Source organism: Mastigoproctus giganteus, chromosome 11 (genome assembly GCF_048544385.1).
Source record: "Mastigoproctus giganteus isolate SK-2022 chromosome 11, ASM4854438v1, whole genome shotgun sequence".
Taxonomy (NCBI): domain Eukaryota; kingdom Metazoa; phylum Arthropoda; class Arachnida; order Uropygi; family Thelyphonidae; genus Mastigoproctus; species Mastigoproctus giganteus.
In genome coordinates this window covers 62,953,430-62,977,484 of record NC_143585.1, presented here as the reverse complement: position 1 = coordinate 62,977,484, position 24,055 = coordinate 62,953,430, and the positions used below count along the sequence as shown (strand labels likewise).

The window sequence follows — 24,055 nt, the reverse complement described above, 5'->3', positions numbered from 1 at the left end:
AGGGCAAGGCCATCCTGGAAGTGCTTCCTATGCGACTGGCACTAGTGACCATCCAGAAAGGAAGGAAAAGTCAACACATGAAGTGGAGCATTGGAATGAAGACATTCATCATGCAAGCATATTACAAAGTAACCAAGCTAGAGACCGATATGACAATATACAAGAAGAAATTATACGCTGAGTACTTGGAACGGTTCCCACCTGTTCGGGTCACTGAACAGCAAATAGCAGACCAGAAATGGATCATTGTCATGAAGAACCTGATAGCTCCTGTAGTCTTGGAAAAATCAAGCAGGATGTGATTGGCCATCTATAAAAAATAAAGAATACCGACACAACCAAACCAGAACTAGAGGAGGAACAGCAAGTACAAGAGTTACAACCCAGAGCTGCTAAAGTGGAAACAGATGAGGTTGCAATATCCAGAATAGTAGAGTGGAAGAAGGCCCTTAGCAGAATTTGTCGAAATGAACCCACAAAGTAGAGACCCAACAGAATCCTATGGCAAGGCACAAACCACCTCACTCGGCAAATATTATCGAATTACCTCAACAACAACAAAGTAACACTAGATGCCATCTGCACAGCCATTTACTGTGCCGCTGTAGCACCCTCCAGGATGAATGAAAGAGAAACCAGAGACAAACAGAAAACAAAATGCAAACTGAAGGAACCACAAACCTGGGAAAGAAGGCTACAGCAGAAGACAGAAGAGCTAATAGTCAAGATAAGCAAACTGATCCAGTACCAATGGGGTAACAGAAGTAAGAAACTGATCAGAAAAGTGAAGTCCATCCTCAAAGGTCATCCGAATCAAAGAATACCTGGATATCCTCAAGCAGAATTTCCTTGCACTCAGCAAGAGACATTGCCGATGCAGAGAGATTGTCCAGAGAAAAGCAGACAGCTGGATATTTGATGAACCAAAGAGCCTTCTACAGGAACATCGGACAAGAGAAGGAAGAAAATGGATCACCCCCCCCCGACTAGAGGGTACTTCAGGAGCTCTGAAACAAGCTGTTGAACAGGGAAGTTAGCTGTAATGGGCTTGACCTCAGATAGATCTAGAATGGAAGAAAACCAATGACATAGAAGAGATGAAGAATGGAAGATTCAGGAGGAAGAAGTACAGCAGTTGATTGGGAAGTCCCACAACTTTTTGATTTGATTTGATTTTGGTAGTTGTTGGCACATCGGCTTCTGTGGCCATATTGCACCTCCCAAGGTTTTTGCAGTACTTTGATCCAAGCCCGAGGCGGGAATCGAACCCGCGACCTTTGGGTTGCCGGGTAGGTACTTTACCCACTCGGCTAGCCCGGTCGGCCCCACAACTAGTGGCCTCCAGGGATAGATAACATCCACAACTACTGGAACTTCTTGTACCAGTAGTTCAGCTGCACACACAAGCACATAGTGGAGCAGTTACAGTAAAATTCCAGTTTCTCTAACTCAAGGAAACGTCTGTTTGAAGGCTAAGAGTACAAACACACCACAAACCTAGTAAAGTATGCATTAATCTCCTTTCTCTAAACAGTGCGATATCCTGAACAGCTGCATAACCAAGAAGATATCAGACTACTTGTAGAGCCAGAACATCATGATCGAGCAGCAGAAGGGATGTAAGTAGATGAGTAAAGGATGCAAGGAGCAATTGACCATTGATATGGTAGTTATGGAGGAAGTGACCACAGAATGCACTGCAGCCTATACGTGGCCTATATAAACTACTTCAAGCCCTTTGACTATTACCCCATAGCTGGCTGATAGAGACACTAAAGATTTACAAAGTCAATCGCCAACCGGGCTAGTCGGGTGGGTAAAGTGCTTGCCTGGCAACCGAAAGGTCGCGGGTTCAAATCCCACCTTGGGGCAAAAAACTGTAAGAATCCTGCCTTGGAACAAAAAAGTACTGCAAAAACCTTGGGTGGTGCATTATGGCCACAGAAGCTGATGTGCCGACTACAAAAAAAAAAAAAAAAACAAAGTCAATCCAACACTGACACTTCCTAGATGCAGCTATGGTCAAGTGGAGGACTACCATCAAGGTTGAGAGCATCATGACCAGACTTATTCCCATCTGAGGAGAAATCTACCAGGGAGATGCCCTGAGCCCAGTATGTTCTGTCTCAACCCACTCACTGTACACCATGCTCAACAACAGCCAGTATATAGCTGACCGGGCTAGCCAGGTGGGTAAAGTGCCTGCCTGGCAACCCAAAGGTCGCGGGTTCGAATCCTGCCTCAGGCTTGGATCAAAGTACTGCAAAAACCTTGGGAGGTGCATTATGGCCACAGAAGCTGATGCGCCAACAACTACGAAAAAAAAAAAAAAAAACAGCCAGTATGGATATTCTCATAAAGAAGGGAGAAAGAATCTATACAGACCTCATATCTGATGTACGTGGATGACATCAAATTCTATGTGGCAACCAAGAATCAACTCTGACAGCTATTCTGGATCACCAAAGAGTTCAGCATTCGCATCAGAATTTCATTTGGCTTAGACAAATGCAAGATTCATGGATTGCATCAGGGAAATCCTGTCAGTTGAAACTACCAGCTGAAGACCAGTGAAGAGATTGAAGCCACGACAGAGAGAGAGAGAGACCTACAAATATCTGGGGATGACAGTTAGAACACAAGGAGATCAAGACCCACCTGAGTGAAAAATAACATCAGAGACTGAAGAGCTTGCTAAAATCAAAGCTGAACGGTGGGAACTTGGTAAGAGCTATAAACACCTATGCAGTCCCAGTACTAACATAATTCTTTGGGATCATAGATTGTGCCACAACTGAACTAGAGGAGATTATGAGATCGAGCAGGATAATGATGACCAAGCTTTGGGTGAACATCACCCAAAGCTCGTGACTGACCAGCTTTGGGTTGTGTTCACAGCTGACAACAAAAGGAGGCAATTAAGAACCTGAGGGATTAACTCCCAGGAAAACACAGCACTGCCATCAGACCATAAGGTAGATAGACAAATGGCACACACTACTCAACCTCAACAAGGCAATCCACTCATACAGACAGAAGAAACAAAGACAGAAAGATGAGTGAAGAAGGTGCTCCATGGCAGACACTACAGTGACCTCCACAAGACTACGTAGATAAGATGGCTCGTGAGCTGGAGGCTCTTCCTTGAGACTGAAGGATTCATGTTCACTTCCAAGACCAGGTAATCCGTACTAGGAACTACAGGAAATATATCATCTCTCACTCCAATTGCCATTGGAGTGAGAGATGATATATGTTGATGATGCCACTTGGCCCCAAAAACAATCCAGCACACATCAGTGCAGGATGCAGGGTAATCATCCAGATAGAGTACACTCATAGACATAACTAGGCTTCAAGGATAATACATCAGAAGCTAGTTCAAAAATACAAGTTAATCAAAGAAAGTGTATTAGAGTCCCTGCTCACAAACTATACTGGGACTGAGCCATAATAACAGACAAGACAGTCCTGCACAACAGACCAGACACAACTCTCATTGACAAGAAGGAAATTGCCTCCCCGCTACCTGATCAATATAGTGGTGCTCAACGCCAGCAACCTCCAGAAAACTTACGAGGAAAAGATCAGGAACTACACAGACTAAAGATAGGAAATCAAAGAAATGTGCCATATTGAATAAGTAATGACCATCCCTATCACCATATCAGCCATTGAAATGGTGCCAAAGAGCCTCCGTGAGAATCTAGCAGCAGTAGGCTTCTTAGAGAACACTTACATGGAACTCCAGAAAGCCGTAATCCTGAACACCTAGAATACTTGGAGAGTTCCTTGATCAACAGTAATAATAATAGCAACTGAACACAACCTCCCACCCCATACGCTTGGTACCAGTACTCATCACTGGGTGGAAAAAATCCCATAAGGACAAAAAGTCAATAATAATAATAATGCCTTATTATTTTCATTTGCATTTAATATTTTTCTGTTGAATGATTTTATTATTTTATAAAGTAATTCTGAAATCATTTAAAATTGTATCATTGAATTCTTATTTAGTTTAAATCTCTATTATACATTAAACTTCCAAATTAGTGGCGTTTACTGTAGTAACCATGGTGCTAAAAATGTGCTGTCAGTTTTATTATTTGTTAGACCATATGAAAAAGGAATGTAAGAAATTCCATGATAAATGATAAATCATAAATTAATTGATAACTAAAATCAATATATTAATTTTTCTCGTAACATATAATCCTTTATTTAAAGCTTATATGTTATAAGCCTTAAATAAAGCTTTAAGTATTGTATAAGAGTTATATAATTTTCTTATGCATCCAAGAGAGTGGCAAAGCAACTAGCTGGATATTTCTGTAATTTTTTAAGCAAGAATTTAATTAAACTTGTTGCAGATAGTTAGTATAACTGAAACTTTATTAAAATAGAAATAATATTATAAGACCAGATCAAGGTTAAATAATAAAATAAAATACACTGATTGTACAATAAAAGCAGCAAAATAAAACATAAAAATAATATATAAGGAAAATATAAAATATAAGGGATACTGTCATACTCCTACGTTAACATGTGCTGCGAGCTGCGATCCTGTAGGTATTTAAGGATGTACCATGACAAGTTAAGTCCTTACTGTTGATAAAGGAGGTGGTCGCCTCTGAAAGCTATGGTTATTTTTATCGCTTTTATTCTGTATAGTATAATTGCTTTCCTTATATTTTATTTTACTGCTTTTATTGTACAATCATGTATTTTATTTTATTATTTTAACTTGATCCAGTCTTATATTATAATATTATTTCAATTTTAATAAAGTTTCAGTTATATGGTTGGTGTATTGGATTGCAATCATTATGAATCAGAACTTTTCCAACCCCACTATTTGAATAATTAGTATAATAACATTAGAGATTAACTGGTTAAAATATTATATGTGAGAAAGTGGCTTAAAAACTTGTTACTGTAGATTCCTTTAAGTTGGCTTGCTCTAAATTAGCAAGCCAACAGGTTAATTACAGGTTTAACTAAAAACATTTAGTTTAGAATTATTCTTTGTGAAATATTTTAATTGTATGGTATTTCATTATTGAAAGTTATGTTTTTTATGTTCTTGTTTATTTAGCTTGTGAATTAAAGGTGCCTGTGATGAATGCTTTTCTTAGTGGTTTAGAAGCCAGTGGCTGGTTGAAACATGTAAAAGCAGTAATGGAGGCATCAGTTTTTATTGCTAAGGTAGATTATACAATTTAAATGTTTTAAAGGAATTTTCAAATTCATTTCTGTTTACCATAATTGTGCAACCTGCATTTTTTTTCCCCTAACTTATTGCTAATGGACACTGCTCATCGTGGACTAATGTTATTAGTGGAGTCCCTCAGGGCTCAGTGTTGGGTCCATTATTGTTTTCTGTATTTATAAATGATATTGATGATGGTATATCAAGCTTAATGTCCAAGTTTGCAGACGATACAAAGGTTGGCAGGGTTGTCAAGGACACTACTGACACTATGCTGCTGCAACAGGATCTGGAAAGGTTGAGCAGATGGGCTGAGAGGTGGCAAATGAAGTTTAACATTGACAAATGTAAAGTACTACACATGGGAAACAGCAACCCCAGAGCAACGTATCAACTCTGTGGTACTACACTGACAGTGGTAGAGAATGAAAGGGACTTGGGGGTGGTTGTGCAGGCAGATATGAAGTTCTCTGAGCAGTGCAGACGGGCTGCAAGAGTAGCTCATGGAGTATTGTCAATGATATACAGGTATTTTTCCAGCAGGGATAAGGAGGTGATTATTCCATTGTATAAGGCAATGGTCAGGCCACACCTAGAGTACTGTATACAGGTCTGGAGGCCTCATTTCAAGAAGGATGTAGAGCTGCTGGAACGAGTACAGAGAAGGGCAACAAGATTAGTGAATGGAACAAAGGGGTGCTCTTACGAAGAAAGGCTTAAGTTTTGCAAATTACAGTGTCTGGAGACTAGGCACCAGCGAGGTGATCTGATAGAGGTGTATAAAGCCTTGAATGGTTTAAGCATGCTCAATGCTGATGGGATTCTTCCTCTAGCTCAGAAAAATCACCTGAGAGGGCATAAATTCAAATTGAGGAAAGACAGATGTAGGATAGACGTGTGGAAGTTTGCCTTTAGCCAGTGGGTGGTTGGTTGGTGGAACAGACTTCCATCCCTTGTGGTGGAGGTTGATAGCCTAAATAAGTTTAAGGCTCAGCTGGACAGGTATTTTGAACGAACAGAGGGGTGAAGTGGAAGTGGGTTTTTTTTTTTTTTTTGGCTGATGCTGCATAAGCTTGCTTTCTTGCATCAAATGCCTCTACTAATGCTAATGCTAAATGCTAATGCTAAGGTGGATTATACAGTTTAAATCTTTTGAAGGAATTTTCAAATGCAGCTTTGTTTACTATAATTGTGCAACCTGCATTAATCACACTGACTGTATTTTAACTCTTTTAAAATTCATTTACATATCTGTTATGTTAATTTATATCTAACCCTTCCATTTCTGTATGATTATGGAAGTTTGTTCTCATATGAAACGTTTTGAAAATTTGCTAAATAAAATTTTGTCTGCTCTGTATGTCCAATAAAAGAATATCAGTAGCTACTAGAAATATAAATGTTCTCTTTAAAGCAACCAGCCTGAAACAATAATAACAGATGTCTCTTTTAATCAAAAAAATAAATAAATAATAGCTAATTTAGTCAACTCAATCTTAATTTGCAGTCACTCCTTATTTTTGTGGAACCAAAACCAGCATGCTTCTAAATTTGGATCCATACACCACTTTCGTTAGAGAAGCACCACCTTAGTTAGAGAATTTAATGCTGTAATTTGGTGTTACAGAATTATAGTTTCTGAAAAACAACAATGTTACAACATACAGTTTTATTAACATCCATATGTTAAAGTTTATATACATTATTTACCATTGCCACTTTAGCTTACTCTTCCAAAAGGGCATGATAGTATGACTTAAGTGGACTAGAGGGACACACCTTGTAGGTTCCAAAGATAACTTTTTATAGGTACTATTCTTTATAGTACTATAGGTATTTTCTCTATAGGTACTATAAATAGGGTTGAAACTGGAGTGTTTACATCCCAGTTCCAAACATATTGATAGTAGTAAAGAGATCCAATGATATCCTGACAGAAATGTTTTTATTTCAATCTTCAACCTTGAAACATCATGGTTACCACCGAGGTTATAAGTGCTATATATGTAAAACTGGTGTTTATGTCTAATCCAAACCATACTAATAATTGTTGTGAGGAGGGTCTGTTGTATGTTTATGGAGTTATCATTATTTGCATCTGTCTTCTTGAAATAAAGGTAGCCACTGCTGAAATTTATGAAATGTGAGGTATTATAATTATTTGGCTAGACTAAGTGATTTGTTTCCCAAACACTGGAAAAATCCCAAACTGACAAACTTCATCTTTGAAGGTTTTCAGTTTTGTATTGCATGTGGTTTCATAATCATTCTCTTGGTTGGTCCATTCTGTCTCAAGAAACTGACAGCACATGTACTCAAAATGCACTTGCAGTGTGATTTCACTTTTTTGTTGGTGCTATATAGAGCAATCCATGAAGATTGGCATAAAATCAGGAGCTAATTTCTGAGGGAAAAATGTTAAAAAGTGCATATAAATATGGGTCAAATTGAAAACAGTTACAGAGCTGTGACTGTTTTGAACATTAGGGAAAAAACAGAGCATTTTGGAGCAATCTAAAATAAAAATAACAACAATAAGTACATAAACATAATCAATAAAGTGCTGATTTTTTTATATATTTTTATTTTCGAAAGTTACAGTTTGTGTTTGTGCATATATATGCTCATATGATTAGAGTAGATTCTCAAAAACACCACCTTCAACTTCAGTGCATTTTGTGCTGCTCATGTGTGAATCTTGCATGATGCTTACCTAAGTTCTTCAATTGCTGTCTTTATGTGGCCACAGAGTTCAATATGTGATCAAGTAATGTATCTTGTGTTTGCACCTTTGTGTGGTATATAAAATATTTCATCCACCCCCACAGACAAAAATCAAAAAGGTTTAGGTCTGGTGACCTTGATGGCCAATTTTGTTAACCACTCTGATTGATTCATCACTTAGGGAATTGGTCATTAAGGTGAGTATCAACTACATCAGAAAAATGAGGGGGTGCTCCATCATGCCGGAAGTACATTCACATTATGTAGTCAGAGGTACATCGTGTGTCTTCTAATAGGCATCACAATTCATTTTGTAGAAATTGTAGATAGATGTTCAGTAAGTAAGGCAAAAATAAATGGACCAGTTAACTGATCACAGGGGATACCACACCACCCATTAGCACTGAATCACTGTTGAAAATTACTCTCCACAGTGGTGTGATAATTCATTTTCATCCAAACATGGGAATTGTGTATTGGTGACACTGTCTTGGGTGAAGTGAGGTTCAACACTGAATAATATGTAATGATGCAAATGGTGATTGTCATTCAGCCAATTACAAAATTCCAGCTGTCAGACAGGATCCCCAGGTTCAAGGTGTTGAACATGCTGCATGTGGTATGGGAACATGGCTTCTTTATGCAGTGTTCTTCATACTTTTGATTGGGAAACACCAAGATGCAATGGATATCATTTGCATACTAGCATGAGGACTATGCTGTACTGCCTCGGCAGTGGGTCAAACCTTGGTCACCCACATCTTGTCAAACCGCACGTTTATATGGGATGCGAATGCTCCTAAGTGATCTGGTATCTTGCAATGTTTGGAAAACTCAGCTAAATAACTTATAGTTCAGAGAGCTATGTGTTTCAGAAAACATTTATGGTATTTAGCAACAGCAGCAAATCAATAGTAGGATTTTGCAGTGACAAATCAGCATATTCAGCACTTATAAATGTGAAGGCATCTTGAAAGTAACAATGGAATACAAAGAAAAGACTGTGCATGACACTGCCCTGTGCACTGCATGGGTTTTGTCGGGCTGTGTTCTGTCAAGGTCATGTGGGTCATAAGTTACAAATGCAAGTTGCATTGGTGAGAATCTATGGACGTTACATTATTCCATAATTATTCAGAATCAGACTCGTGTTTGTATGAGCTTTTATTTACCAAAAGTTGCCCCAGAAATCAACTCCTGAAGTTGATATGATACTTTTGTGAATCACCCTGTATATTGTATCTATTTTGAAGATGTTGAAGCATAACATACTGTGACTGAAACAGTCAAAACACTAAAAAAAAAACCCTAACAACCAGCTAATGTTGTAGTTGATGATTTTATATTGGATAACATTCAGCTGTGCAGGGAATTTTCTTTCACTTTTCTTGTGTTTGGCCATTTACACTTGACTATTTTTGGTTATGGGGTTATCTGGAATCTCATGTTTATCTTGAGCTTCAAGATCACCATTAAAGGTAAAAGAAGTGATTGTCAGGGAGTTTGTAAGCATCCCATATGAAGTGTACAAGTCAGCCTTATTGCATACAAAGAATGACTGCTAAGTCATTCTTTGTATGTGGTAAATTATCTGTTAGAAGTTCACATATTGAGCATATTATGTTAATCTGTTCATAGTGCATGCCACAAGTGTGATGAGTTATATCTGATACTTGGGTGATAAAAACTTTAACTATGACACTTTGCATATTGGACATCCAGTTGTTAGGCATGTATCCTCAGGAATATTATTCTAGAATTTGATTACAAGCATATGTGATTGTGTGTATCAATGGGCATATTAAATATATCAGTATTATTAACCAAAAGAAAAAAAAAAAACTTTTTGTTGCAAGCAACAAAGAGAAGTTTTAATATAAAATAAAATAACTACTCTACTGAGTTTATATTTAATTTAAATAATTTGGAATTTTAGAATAACTATGGACTAAACATGAAATAATTAGAAGATAAAATGGCCATGCATTATGGTTTACCTCTTTCAGACCTTTAAATACAAGTACTTTAATTTGTTTGTGCAGTAAGTCCCCAACTTACATGGTTAATTTGTTCTGAAGGTGTCTGTGTCAGTTGAAAACTGACACAGCACCTTCTGACACCCACTGAAATATACTTTTTCACTTATAAGTGAAAAAATATATCTTATTTTATTTTTATTTGTATTTATTTGTAATTTTACTTATTTCATTTTTTTGTATGTTGCCATATGGTTCAAAAACTTAATGCTTACTCATATACAGAGTGCTCAAAAACCTCCTTTACAAAATTATTGTGTGAATAGGGTGCATTGTACAAACCCGAAACCGTGTCTAGGTGATAGAGAATATCTTCAAGTTTTAATTAGCGGCATTTGTGGGCACCTTTAATTACTCAGCAGATATTCCACCTATGATCCAATTCCTCCCATATTCAGCACAGCATATCCTTGTCGTTGTGGCTGATTGCTTCACAAATGCATTGTTTAAATTTCATAATGGTTCCTGTCATAGGTTGAACATACACCTGATCTTTCATGAAGCCCTAGAGAGTAAATCTAAAAGAGTCAGATCAGGGAAGATCACGGGAAACACAAAATTGGTCCTCCTCTTCCAGTGCACTATTCAGAAAACACTTTCCTTCCTGGGAAAAAAGTTTTGCATATTTGAAAATAGTTCAGGTATGCACAAACTCATTAGTGGTAATGTGGCAGCACTCTGTCTTGCTGGAAAATAAAGTTGATGTCATTGACATCCTGCAGTTGGGCATAAAGAAATTCTGTAACATGTACAGATGCACAATGCTTGTGATGGCAGCTTCTCCAAAGAAGAAAGGTCTATATACTTTAGAACAGCTCATTGTGCAAAAGGCTATATTTTACCATGATTGCAGTTTTGCAGTTATGCTGCCAATCCACTGTAGCATTCACATTTTTTGGTTGGTGAAAAAAAAAACTTTAAGATATCCAGTATCACCTGGAAATGGTTTTGTGTTTGTATCAGGTATCCTGTTTACACAGTAATTCTTTAGTTTTGTAAAAGAGCATTTTGGACACCCTATATATGAATACAAAGAGTTGCTCTGAAAACTTGCCTTCAAATTTTCTTCTTAGATACTGTTGCAGGTATGCTAATGTAAACTGTAAGTTAAGTTACATACTTCAAGTCTTTAAGTACTTGCAATTATTTTTCCACATATTTACCACCATTGAACTAACTGCTCAGGGAGGTGTTCCCCATGAAGGCCATCCTTCATAGGGTTAAACAGGTGAAAGTCTGATTTAAGTACTCGCAATTATTTTTCCACATATTCACCACCATTGAACTAACTGCACAGGGAGATGTTCCTCGTGAAGTCCATCCTTCATAGGACTAAACAGATGAAAGTCTGATAGTGCAAGGTTAGATCTTTATGGAGATGGAGGATGTGACACAACAGAATGCTTGAATTTTATAATGGTCTCCCTTGTCAGAATGCTGGTATGGAGTCTGGTGATGCCATGCTGAAGGGAAAATTTTCCTTTCTTCTCTAGCCTAACTCTTGCAATTTATATTTTCAGCTTCATCGTCTCAACAGGGCAAGCAGAATTGATCACGTGTCCTTGTTGCAGGAAATCTATAAGGATATCCCTTCTGTTGGCCCAAAAAAAAAAAAGGAACATGTTTTTTCTAGTAGATGACATAGCCTTAAATTTCTTTATTGGTGAATCCCATGTCATCATTCCATAGACTGTCACTTTGACTCCAGTTCATAATGCTGTACCTAGCTCTCATTTTCAGTGATGTGCTGTCTAGAAAATCATTGCTTCAGAAGATCAGCACAAGCACGCTTCCGTTGCTCTTTGTGATCTGCCATTAGTGTTTTGCTCACAATTTTCTTTTGGTCTACATTAATGTGTCACTCTTCAAAAATCAGTTTATCCTCTCTCTCAGTGCCTCCGTAGCTATGTGGGCAGGAGCAGCAGCAGCAGTGCGTAGCACACGCTTCTTGATTAGACCGGGGTTCGAGCCCATGACCGACCTCCAAATATGGAGATTGCTGAAAGGTCAGGGAATGACCACCGCATATCCCCGGAGAAATTTGGCCTTAGTTTCTAATGCTCCTAAAAATCAAATAACAAACAAACAAACAATCCTCTCTCTCTATCCTTTTTTTTTGCTGTCACTGTAGTTGAAGGCAACTGTACCTTGAGATGACCTTCAGATCACTACCACTGCCACTGATATGCCTAACCAACAGTCACCCACCACTTGGTATACATTTCTATTTGTGCTTACATGAACGGTAACATCCCCATAAACATTCACATTCTTCAAATGTCAGTGAGCCTGACATTATCAAGCAGTGCTATGTAATTATTATCTAACAGCATTATTGATATACACATCAATCTCGCCTCTCATTTGTTACTACAGCCCTGCCACGGTATGCAATGTTGAAATACCCATGCAGTAATGTATTGGCAACAATATTGGAGAGGACGCTTGGGTCACGGAAGAGAACAGTCAGTGGATTTTTGGCTGCCGTAAAGGGATAAGTATTTTTAATTTTTACCATATTCTTTGTTATTTAACATAGTACATTGTATTTTACAGAGATATTAAATAGGTTTAGTAGCATTTGTTAGCTTCTTATTTTGAATTTAACCAGCGATTTTTGGAAGTTATGACTCCTGGTGTTGGCACCAATATTTTTGAACTAGCCGCCATATTGTAGTCGATAAGAAATAGTGCAACGTATATATATATATATCTTGAACTGATAGCATAAGGTATAAAGTAAAACTAGATAGCATAATACAAAGCACTGTATTAGGAATCTGTTAGCTTATTATAGTATTATCAATTAATTAAACATAATATTAACCTTATTAAAATTCATTGTTAATTAAATTGTAATTAAATGGAAATCATGACCCAGACTAGAGCTGCGAAGCAAAGATCACAGACTACTGTGATCTTTGCTTCGTGGTGTCTTCTAGGTGTCTAAAGTTAGGCCCCAACTCAGCGTTCTGATAGGCGTCTATGAGAGCTTGAGGTGTAGGGTAAATGCTCTTGAAGAAATTAATATGAGGGACCCATCAAGTTCTCAGCTGCCCAGCTCAATGACAGAGCTCACTCCTGTGCATCAGGCAAAACAGAGGCAATCTCCAAGACAGAATGCGCTGGTCAAAAGGAACTAGTTATTGTTGGTGACTCTTATTGTCAGGGAGATGAGGAGTATACTGTGCAAGAAGGATAGGTGGAACAGGACCAGGGTATATCTGCCATGGGCAAAAGTTGATGACATTGTAGAGCAGATATCATCTTTTTTAAGGGCACAAAAGGGATGTTGTACACTTTGGAACTAATGGCATTAAGAGTAAGAGATCTGCAGATTTACTCAACAAGTACAGGTCAATGTTGAAAAAAAGTCGCGAGTTAGGGTTGAATTTGAAAGTGTCTGCAATTCTGGCCAGACATGATAGGAGGAATTATATGATGAGAGCCTTGTCGATCAATTTGGCCCTGGAGAAATTGTGCAAGGCTCAAGAGGTAGAATTTTTCAGCCTGGTCAGTGCTTGTTAACAGGAAAGACTGCTTCTACAGGGATGGGGTACACTTAAATAGAAAGGATGCAAGAATATTTGCTGATACTATCGAGGCAGTGTTAGGTGGGTCGAAAAATGCTAGTTTGGGGGGATACACAGACTAAAAGGTTAACAGTGGCTGCAGGCAGAGACAAAAGTGATTCTTGCACTGCTTCTATTAGAATAAGCAGCAGCCTGGAAAGCAAGGTAATGGAGATTTCCAGGACTGCTGGGGGTCATAGTGGAACAAGTAAATACATGGGCTGTGTTAGGATAACTAAGAGTAGGAACATGTGCAGGTATACTTGCATGTACACCAATGCTAGGAGTATAGTTAATAAATTTGATGAGCTTGCCAAGACGTCAAAGGCAGATATTGTTGGAATATCAGAGACATAGTGTCACACAGATATAAGCAGTGCAGAATTGGAATTTGGGAAGTACAATGTGTACAGGAAGGATAGACAGAACAGGAAGGGAGGAGGAGGAGGAGGGGTTATGCTGTTAGTTAAGAAACACATAAAATCTAAGTTAGTGCATCCAATTGATTTTGGTGGACAGTGCAGTGTTGAGTCTGTTTGGTGTAAAATAAGCACTGGGAAAAGGAAAAATGAGAGTAGGTGTGTGTTATAGGCCTAATGAATCTGATGAATATATAATGAGCAATTGTGCAGAGAAATAGAGTGGGCCAGTAAATCAGAATGTCTTATAATTGGGGATTTTAACTTTTTTCAGATATTGACTGGAACTTGTGGGTTGGTCACTCTCACGCTAGCAAGACTTTTGTGGATTTATTGGATGACATGTTTTCTACAGCAACATGTTCGAGAGGCAACCAGAGGGAGTAATAATCTTGATCTGATTATTCATGCATTAAGAATTTGCAGATAAAGGAACCACTGGGTGACAGTGATCACAATATATTGATGTGGGGAGGGCTTTTGCTTTCATAAAGGTGACTACAGAGGTCTCAGACAGTTTTTAAATTCCGTACAGTGGGATCAACTGATGATGTTACCAATGTTGAATTCTAAATGGGATTCAGGGACTTCAGGGACTTAATTTTGGAGGATACTAGGCTTTTCATTCCAACTAAGAAATACTGTTCAAGTTTTAGGCCTAAACGGATGTCAGATGAATTAATGAGGCTCATGGCAGAGAAGAAAAATGTATGGGATGCATATAAAGTATTAAGTGACACAGAAGCCTATGGCAGGTATAAATAGTCTGTAATCAAGTCACAAAGGAGGTTAGGCTGGCGAAGGAAGATTACGAGAAATCATTGGCAAAGGATGCAAAGAAAAACAGCAAAGAGTTCTTTACTTAAGTAAACTCTAGAAGGAAAGGGATGAATCAGATTGGACCACTTAACATAGGTGGGTTGACTATTGATGATCATGCTCAAGTAGCTGATAGACTGAATGAGTATTTTGCATCTCCATTCACACATGAGGAGTTATTCAATGAGGGAAGTGCCAGTAGTTTATCAAACGCTAACAGGAAGCTAAATGATTTTGAGTGATAACTGATAACAAAGTGGAGGAGTTATCTAAGTGACAACTGAGAGCAAAGTGGAGGAGAAATTGTTGAAGTTAAACATAAGGAAGGCAACTGAGGTGGACAGGATCTATCTAGTTATATTAAAGGAGGCAGCGAAGGAAGTAAGCAAACCCTTAGCCATAATTATGAGAGCTTCCTTGGACTCAAGGGGAGGTCCCCATTGACTGGAGGTGTGCAAACGTATCACCAATTCACAAAGAGGTTTCAAAAGTTGACAAGTAACTACAGACCTGTTAGTTTAACTTGTGTTCCAGGGAAAAAAAATGGAATCACTGGTTAAAGAAGCATTGCAGAATTATCTAGACAAGACTGCAGTAATAGTTAAGACACAGCATGGGTCTGTTAAAGGGAGGTCTTGTCTGACCAATTTGATTGGATACTATGATATGATCACAAAGGAACTGAATGCCAAAAATAATTTTGATATCCTATACTTGGATTTCAGGAAAGCCTTTCATACCGTTGCACATGGAAGGCTGCTGTACAAATTGGAGAGGTATTTAGGGTAAGTGCCATTAAGGGTAAGTTGCTACAATGGATAAAGGGATGGTTTTGATGGTTGAGCGCGAGAAGACAGAGAGTGTTAATCAATGGACACTGCTCTTTGTGGAAAAATGTTATTAGTTGAGTTTTCCAGGGTTTGGGCCCATTGTTTTTGGTATATTTATCAATGATATTGATGAAGGTATATCAGGTGTAATGCCCAAGTTTTCAGATAATACAAAGGTTGGTAGTGTTGTTAACGACAGTAAAGACAGTATGCTACTCTATCTGTATCTAGATAAGTTGGAAAAATGGGCTGAGAAGTGGCAACTGAAGTTTAACATTGACAAATGCAAAGTACTGCATGTGGGTAGCAATAACCAAAGAGAAACGTACCAGCCATGTGGTCCTACACTGAGGGAGGTGGAAAGTGAAAAAGACCTTTGGGTAATTGTGCAGTCAAATATGAAGTTCGCTGAGCAGTGCAGATGGGCTGCCAGGGCAGGTCATGGAGTCTTGTCAGTGATATATATGAATTTTGCTAGCAGGGACAGGGAGGTGATTATCCCGTTATACAAGGTAATGGTCAGGCCACACCTAGAGTACTGTGTACAGATCTGGAGACCTCATTTTAGAAAGGATGTAGAGTTGCTAGAACAAGCACAAAGAAGGGCAACAAGATTGGTGAGGGGAACAAAGAGGTGCTCTTACCAAGAAAGGCTTAAGTTTTGCAAATTGCAGCGCTTGGAGAGTAGGCACCTGTGAGGTGATCTGATTGAGGTGTATAAGGCCTTGAATGGGTTGAGCAAGCTGAATGCTGATGGGATTCCCTCTTGCTGAGACTGAGAATCTGAGGGCCACAGTTTCAAAATTGGATAAGATAATTGTAGAATAGATGTGCGGATATTTGCCTTTAGCCAGTGGGTAGTTGATTGGTGGAACAGGCTTCCATCTTTTGTTGTGGAAGCTAATAGCCTAAATAAATTTAAGTCTGAGCTGGACAGGAATTTGGATGAATGGATGGGTGAAATGGGAGAATATATTTTTTTTCCTTTCTGGCTGATGCTGCATAAGCTCGCTTTCTTGCATCGTATGCCTCTACTAATGCTAATATTTAAAATTTCACCTGACACACCATTATGTGGGTGGGGAAAACAATTTGGAATCATTAGTATTTCAATGGTTCTTGTATATTGCTTATATATTAGTAAAATCAGTGGAGGCTAACACACTATATGGCTGATGTTTAAGAGGCCTCAGCAGTATAATGCTAGCCTCCATTGATTTTGCTATGGGTAAATTTCGACCTATTTTATGAGGTTATATATTATAGTATGTAATAAGTACGAAGATATTATTTTGTATGTGTTATTACTTCACATTTAATTACTTCTTGCAGATATTCTCCACTATATATTCAATGAATTACACACGCATGCACACACACACGCACACTGAACATTGCAGAGGTAAAAATATAGCATATATATTTATATATATAAAAGAAACTGCTAGTGTTCACTAATGCCATAGTGTTTTAATTAAACCTCACATTATTGTTAATTAATATATCTACTAGGGCACTGCATCCTGCTTGCTTTGCTCGCCAACCTCCCTTGCCCACTTTTCTACGTAATATGTAGAGGTATGACAGAGTAAGTTAAATCTTTTCTACATAAAAGACACACCTGTCAGAATGCACTGATCGATATTTAATCAAGAAATGACCTATGCAATTATTTATCTGTTTATTTCTGGTGTGTGGCATTCTCAAGGTCAAATAAATATCACTGTAATTATTTATCTGCATTTACATAGGTCACTTAGGAAAAGGCTTGGTAAAAATTCAGATTTTGGGGTACCACTCCATACTTTGACTAAAAGTCAGGAAGGAGGCAGTGATAGTCAGGTGATACTCACTGCTTAGCCCTGCTCCCTTTCCTCCTAGGCCGACATGCTTAGAGTGTTTATTCCCTCCACTTGCTGCTTCAATCACTCTGTTCTACGACCACGTACACAAGTGGTACCCAAATAATAGATTTTAGCCAAAGGCCTTTTGCTTCGGGTTCCATAATGCATGAGGAATATTTTTTCATCCAAAAGAGCAGGACTAAAATATTTAACTGAAATATTTATAAACTATACAAATATTTAAACTATTTACAAAATACTAAACTATTTACAAATATACAATATTCATTAATATACAATATTCATTATTATACAAAAAATGTTACAATGGAACTTCAAATGTTAGACAGTGAAGCACATGCACAAGGTTGGTGAATGTTATGGAGGCAGTTTTCAGTAATTACAGTAATTGCATTTGTAGTGATGTAATTGCCTCGCCCTCTTCTCCCATTGGCTCGAATAAATATCACTAGGAAAAAAACTTTTTTAATGTATACAGAGATATAGAAAGGTAGAAGTTGATTAATATATAGTAAGTGTGAAAAGAATCGTAATAATTTTTTAGTGCCAGCAAAATTTATAAGGTTGAAATGAGATCTATGTATGCTGTGTGGGAGAACTTGTACGTATAATGTATAGTGTTGCTTTGTCAAGTGGCTCCAGCGGCCACCCCTAACTCCATGTTTGTAAACATTGTGACACAATACCAATTCTGTAAAGGCCAGACAGTGTGTGTTTATTGTGTAGCTATGAAAAAAAAATCTGGATGTTTTTATTAAAGGAGGAGCATAGGGGTGATAGTTTGAATTGAAGGTAAAGAAAATAGGAAGTTAAAGGGACATAAGGACACCCTACAGGGAGGGTGGCTATTTAGAGCAGAGAAAGACATGTTGTAAGGTCGACCAAGCAAAAGGTTTCAGTTGGGAGGTGGTGGTGGTGGGTTAGCCAAGGCCATGGGCATAGGGGAAACAAAGTCACGGGGCAGGGGACCCATTGTGGTGGGGTGGAGAGAGGGAGATCACCACTATGGTTATTGGTACATTATTTAAATCCCACACTAGCCAGACCAGCTGCAGTCAGTGTCATCAAATGCTATGCTGTAAGCCACCAGGGGGTGCGGGACAGTGTGGAATCAGCAACGGCGGGTCTTAAGTTGGTTGCCCTCTGCGATAGTCATTGGCTGTCAGAAGAAACATACACACTCCATGTATATGCAAGTGCCATGTACTCACCTGTCATCCAAACATAAACACAGAAAACTTTCCAGACCAGACAGTTCCCCCTTGTATATAAACAATATAATATTTGATACTCATCATGCATTTATATATATATATAAATGCAGTTCAAAACATCCATTCGATCATCACATAGTTTATAAAATGACTTTTCATTCATAGCACTTATTGAAACATCTTAACCTGCCTTATTATTTAAGTTTATAATAATTTTTTTTTTTTTTATCATGTTCAGACAATTAGTTCACATTCTCATTCACCATTTAAGACAATTAGTTTACATTCTCATTCACCCAACATTACACAGGCGCCTCCGTAGCCAGGTGGGAAGGAGCAGCAGTGCATAGCACATGCTTCTTGATTAGACCAGGGTTCGAGCCCGTCACCACCAAATACGGAGGATGTGGAAAGGTCAAGGGAATGACCACCGCCTTAGTTATATGGCCTTAGTTGCTGATGCTCCTAAAAACCAAATAACAAACAAACAAACCCAACATTACATAGATTTACAGCGTTCTCCCCATAAAATTTTGCCAGCCAGGTGGCATTATGAAGTAGCCTTATTATGAAGTGTAATACTTCGCAATATTATAAAATTTTCTGTTATTTATAAATGTCACTTAAACAATCCAGAGCAAAAGTTAATTGCATAATTTAACATTATATTGATTTAATGATAATTTGTGCAACAAACACTGAAAAAATCAAATAATTATAGAAATTTGTTAAGGTACTGAATTGATTTGACTCAAATTTAATAGGAATGCTTAATTTAGCAGTACTCACTTTAGTATAATCTGCAGTTGATGCTTGGGATAGGAAATTAAATAAATTGAGGTTGGGGTAATGAATTAAAAACAGGAATTAAAATAAGCTCAAGGAAGTAGGAGTGCACAACTTCGTCCTTGGTTGTCATTGATGAAATGGTTGATAAATTAATTAAGGAATTTAAAAGTTTGAACTGGATAAGCCAAGGAATTTTAAATTCCTTAATTAATTTATCAACCATTTCATCAATGACAACCAAGGACGAAGTTGTGCACTCCTTCTTCCTTGAGCTTATTTTAATTCCGGTTTTCAATTCATTACCCCAACCTCAATTTATTTAATTTCCTATCCCAGGCATCAATTGCAGATTATACTAAGGCGAGTACCGCTAAATTAAGCATTACTATTAAATTTGACATTGAAAAAATTTAATATTGGCTAGTATTATATTTTTTAACTGAAAAATGAAAATTCTAATGCATATACATAAACACACTAAATTTTACGAATAAGGTATTTTTTATTTAAAAAGTAGAATGTTTTAATAACAAATTTAAAAAAGCAATTTTATTAGAATTTGATGTAAAAAAATAATAATGAAAAATGTTTAAATCTAAATGTTAAATGTAAATGTTTTCTGATTTAACTTCTTACTCATTATGGATTTTTTTTTGTTTTATATTTTATTGTAATATATACAGTCCATTCCGGTTATTTGGGACACATCGGGACTAGTGCATTTTGGCCTGATTAAGCGGCTGTCCCAATTATCCGAAGTTTCACGTAAATAGTTAAAAATACAATGTACCCCCCCCCCCTTTTTTTTTTTACAATTGGTTCACTGTACAATCAAATCACATTACGACGAACTCAACATAGTAAAGTACCGTTCACTATACGATGTGCAGTAAGCGCCGGTCATTGTGATCACGTTTGTGAATTGAATTTTAATTCTATTAAACAGTGATTCTAATTAGCGAAATAGGAGGAATATTAAGCAAAGATATATTAAGCACAAATTTACCCTTTATTACCTTACCGATTAAAAAATTAAATGATACGTGAAAATCAGAAGAATATACGTGAAAATCAGAAGAATATACGTGATAATCGGAATAATAAATACGTACTGTAATATGTACATACGAACTAGTTGATATTTCTATTTCTGTTCACTGACATTTTTGGGTGGGGGTTAAAATTTAAAACAGTAAAAAGATAAGCAATCAATAACAAAGAACACGGCACACACAAATTGCAAGTATCATAATATGCACAAGTGAGAACAGAGTAACGAGTTACAAAGCTTTAAAAATAGGAATGAAGAGATCTGGAAATTAATTTTTTTATATGATTGAAGATTCCATGGAAGTGTAAACACATTTCACCATAATAACCCACAGAATTCCAGCTGTTGATATTATCGCAGATTCAGTAAGATCGAGTTTACTGTCTGCTTATGATAAATTTCACTAACAGAAAAGCCCAATAAACAGGTGACTGCTAATTGTTTTTATTGTTTTATGGTTGTGACCTCCAGAATTTTGACCGAACCATGTGGTACCGCCTGAGACAATCGTAGGGTAATCTCCAGTGCTGCAGTCTCCTGCCCCGATTAAACGGCGTGCTGTCCCAATTAAGCGAAGTAAACCCTGGCTATTTTCTCGATTGTTTTCTGTTTTAGATTTGCCCCGATTAACCGGTGGCCAAAATAACCGGAATCCATTGTATTATTATATTTGTGCTCCTGTACAGAGACCAAGACAAACAACACATCTAACAGTTCACAGAATAATATATTAGTAAAATAATAAGAGGAGTTTACCTCTAGATAGTATGAATCAGAGCTGTAATACTCAATATGTTCTACATTGATAATAATATTTTATTATCAACTCCTTCTCTTATTATTTTACTAATATTATTATCAACGTAGAACATATTGAGTATTACAGCTCTGATTCATTCTACAGAATAATTATTCTACTAGAGACGGTCGTGTTCCAAGCCGCTAAGTGGATTTTTCTTATTTATTGATTTGAAATTATTGTTTTTCTAAAACTTTTGATTTAAATTTAGTAGTATAACATTATTTTGTGATTTTCTGATTAACTTGGTGTAATTATTCTTTACTCAGCCTTGTAATTGCATAAAAGTATCGGTAAAGGTTTCCACGTGTTTCAACTCCGGTACCGTTCGTAATTTTCCCGCCATTGTGATACGATAGTTGTATGCCGTACTAGATAGCGTTAGTTGAACTTCGTTAGCAGTTAAATTGTACGTTTAAATAAATACATATAACGACTTAGATTACAAACGTAATATAATTAATTATATTTAACATAATTAATAACATAACATAATTAATTAATAAATTAATAGAATCATGACTCAGACCAGAGCAGCAAAGCAAAAGGCTCAAGCTAATGGAAGCGCTGTGGCTCAGAGCAGAACTGAGGGGGGCAGTTGTCCTCTGACTCACAGCCTTATAAAATGCACTGTTTGCTTGATGTTTGCAGAGCAATCGGGTACGGGACATGATACTGCCAAGGGGGATGTCTTTGTGTGTGCGCGATGCAAGGAGTGTATCGATATCAGGCAACAACTCGGCGTTCTTGTGGGCCTATATGAGAGCTTGAAGGACAGGGTGGATGCCCTCGAAGAAACTAAATTGAGGGGCCCATCAAGCTCTCAGCTGCCCACATCAACGCCAGAGCTTGCACTTGGGCATCGCGTGACACAGAGACAACCCCCAAGGCAGAATGCGCTGGTCCCGAAGGAACTAGTAGTTGTTGGTGACTCTATTGTCAGGGAAACGGGGAACATGCTTTGTAAAAAAGATAGGTGGAACAGGACCAGGGTATGTCTGCCAGGGGCAAAGGTTGATGACGTTGTACAGCGAATATCATCTTTTAAGGGCACAAAAGGTGATATAGTTGTACACGTTGGCACTAACGATATTAAGAGTAGGAGATCGGCAGAATTACTTAACAAGTACAGGTCACTGTTAAACAAAAGCCGAGAATTAGGGTTGAATTTGAAAGTGTCTGCAATTCTGCCCAGACACGATAGGAGGGAGTATATGATGAGAGCCTTGTCGATCAATTCGGCCCTGGAAAGATTGTGCAAGGCTCAAGGGGTAGAATTTTTTTCAGCCTGGACTGTACTTGTTAACAGGAGAGATTGCTTCTACAGGGATGGGACACACTTAAATAGAAAGGGTGCAAGAATATTTGCTGATGCTATCGAGGCAGTGTTAGGTGGGTCGGAAAACTGCTAGCTTGGGAGGAGACAAAGACCAATAGATTGACAGTAGCCACTGGCAGAGGTGAAAGAGATTCTTGCACTGCTTCTATTAGAATGAGCAGAAGCCTGAAAAACAAGATGCATGGTATTTCAGAGACTGCTGGGAGCCATTGCGGTACAAGTAAACACATGGGTTGTGTTAGGGTAGCTAAGAATAGAAACAGGTGCAGGTATACTTGCGTGTACACCAATGCTAGGAGTTTAGTAAATAAATTTGATGAATTTGAGGTATTGCTCAAAACATCAAAGGCAGATATTGTTGGGATATCAGAGACGTGGTGTCACACAGATATAAGGGATTCAGAAATGCAATTTGGGGAGTACAACGTCTACAGAAAGGATAGACAGGATATGAAGGGGGGAGGGGTTATGCTATTAGTTAAGAAACACATAAAAACCAAGGAAGTGAAGCCAGTCGACATCGCTGGACAGTGCAGTGTTGAGTCAGTTTGGTGTGACATAAGCATTGGGAGATCAAAATTGAGAGTAGGAGTGTGCTATAGGCCTAATGACTCTGATGAGTATAATAAGGAACTGTACAGGGAAATAGAGTGGGCCAGTAAATCAGAGAGTCTTATAATGGGAGATTTTAATTTCCCAGATATTGACTGGAATTTGGGGGCTGGTTACTCACACACTAGCAGGGCTTTTGTGGATTTATTGGATGATTGTTTTCTACATCAGCATGTTCGGGAGGCAACTAGAGGGAGTAATACTCTTGATTTGATTATCAGCAGTGATTCTTCATGCATTAAGAATCTGCAGATAAATGAACCACTAGGTGGCAGTGATCACAGTGTGCTGAAGTGGGATTTACTGAAAGAGGTAACTACCATTAGGGGTAAAGGGAAGGGTTATTGCTTCCGTAAAGGCGACTACGATGGACTGAGACAGTATTTAAATTCTATACAGTGGGACCAACTGATGATGTTACCAACAGCAAATTCAAAATGGGAAGCATTCAAAGAACTTATCTTGGAAGCTACTAGGCTTTACATACCAACTAAGAAATATTGTTCAAGGTTTAGGCCAAAATGGATGTCAGATGAACTAATGAGGCATATGCCAGAGAAGAAAAATGCATGGGATACTTACAAATTAACACATGACACAGAAGCCTATGATAGATACAAGTTGATATGCAACCAAGTTACAAAGGAGGTTAGGCAGGCGAAGGCAGATTACGAGAAATCCTTGGCAAGGGATGCAGAGAAAAACAGCAAAGAGTTCTTTACTTATGTAAACTCTAGAAGGAAGGGGATGAATCAGATTGGTCCACTTGAT

General features: G+C 37.8%; 1 protein-coding gene across 1 annotated transcript in view; it reads left to right on the top strand.

Moving 5' to 3' along the window:
* The window catches only part of Mtmr6 (Myotubularin related protein 6), a 259,452-nt gene that overhangs the window by 131,425 nt on the left and 103,972 nt on the right, over window positions 1-24,055 (top strand). The window contains exon 8 of the mRNA XM_090385380.1: window positions 5,102-5,211. Within this exon, the coding sequence (XP_090241506.1) occupies window positions 5,102-5,211 (110 nt within the window). The remainder of the gene's footprint in view (window positions 1-5,101; window positions 5,212-24,055) is intronic.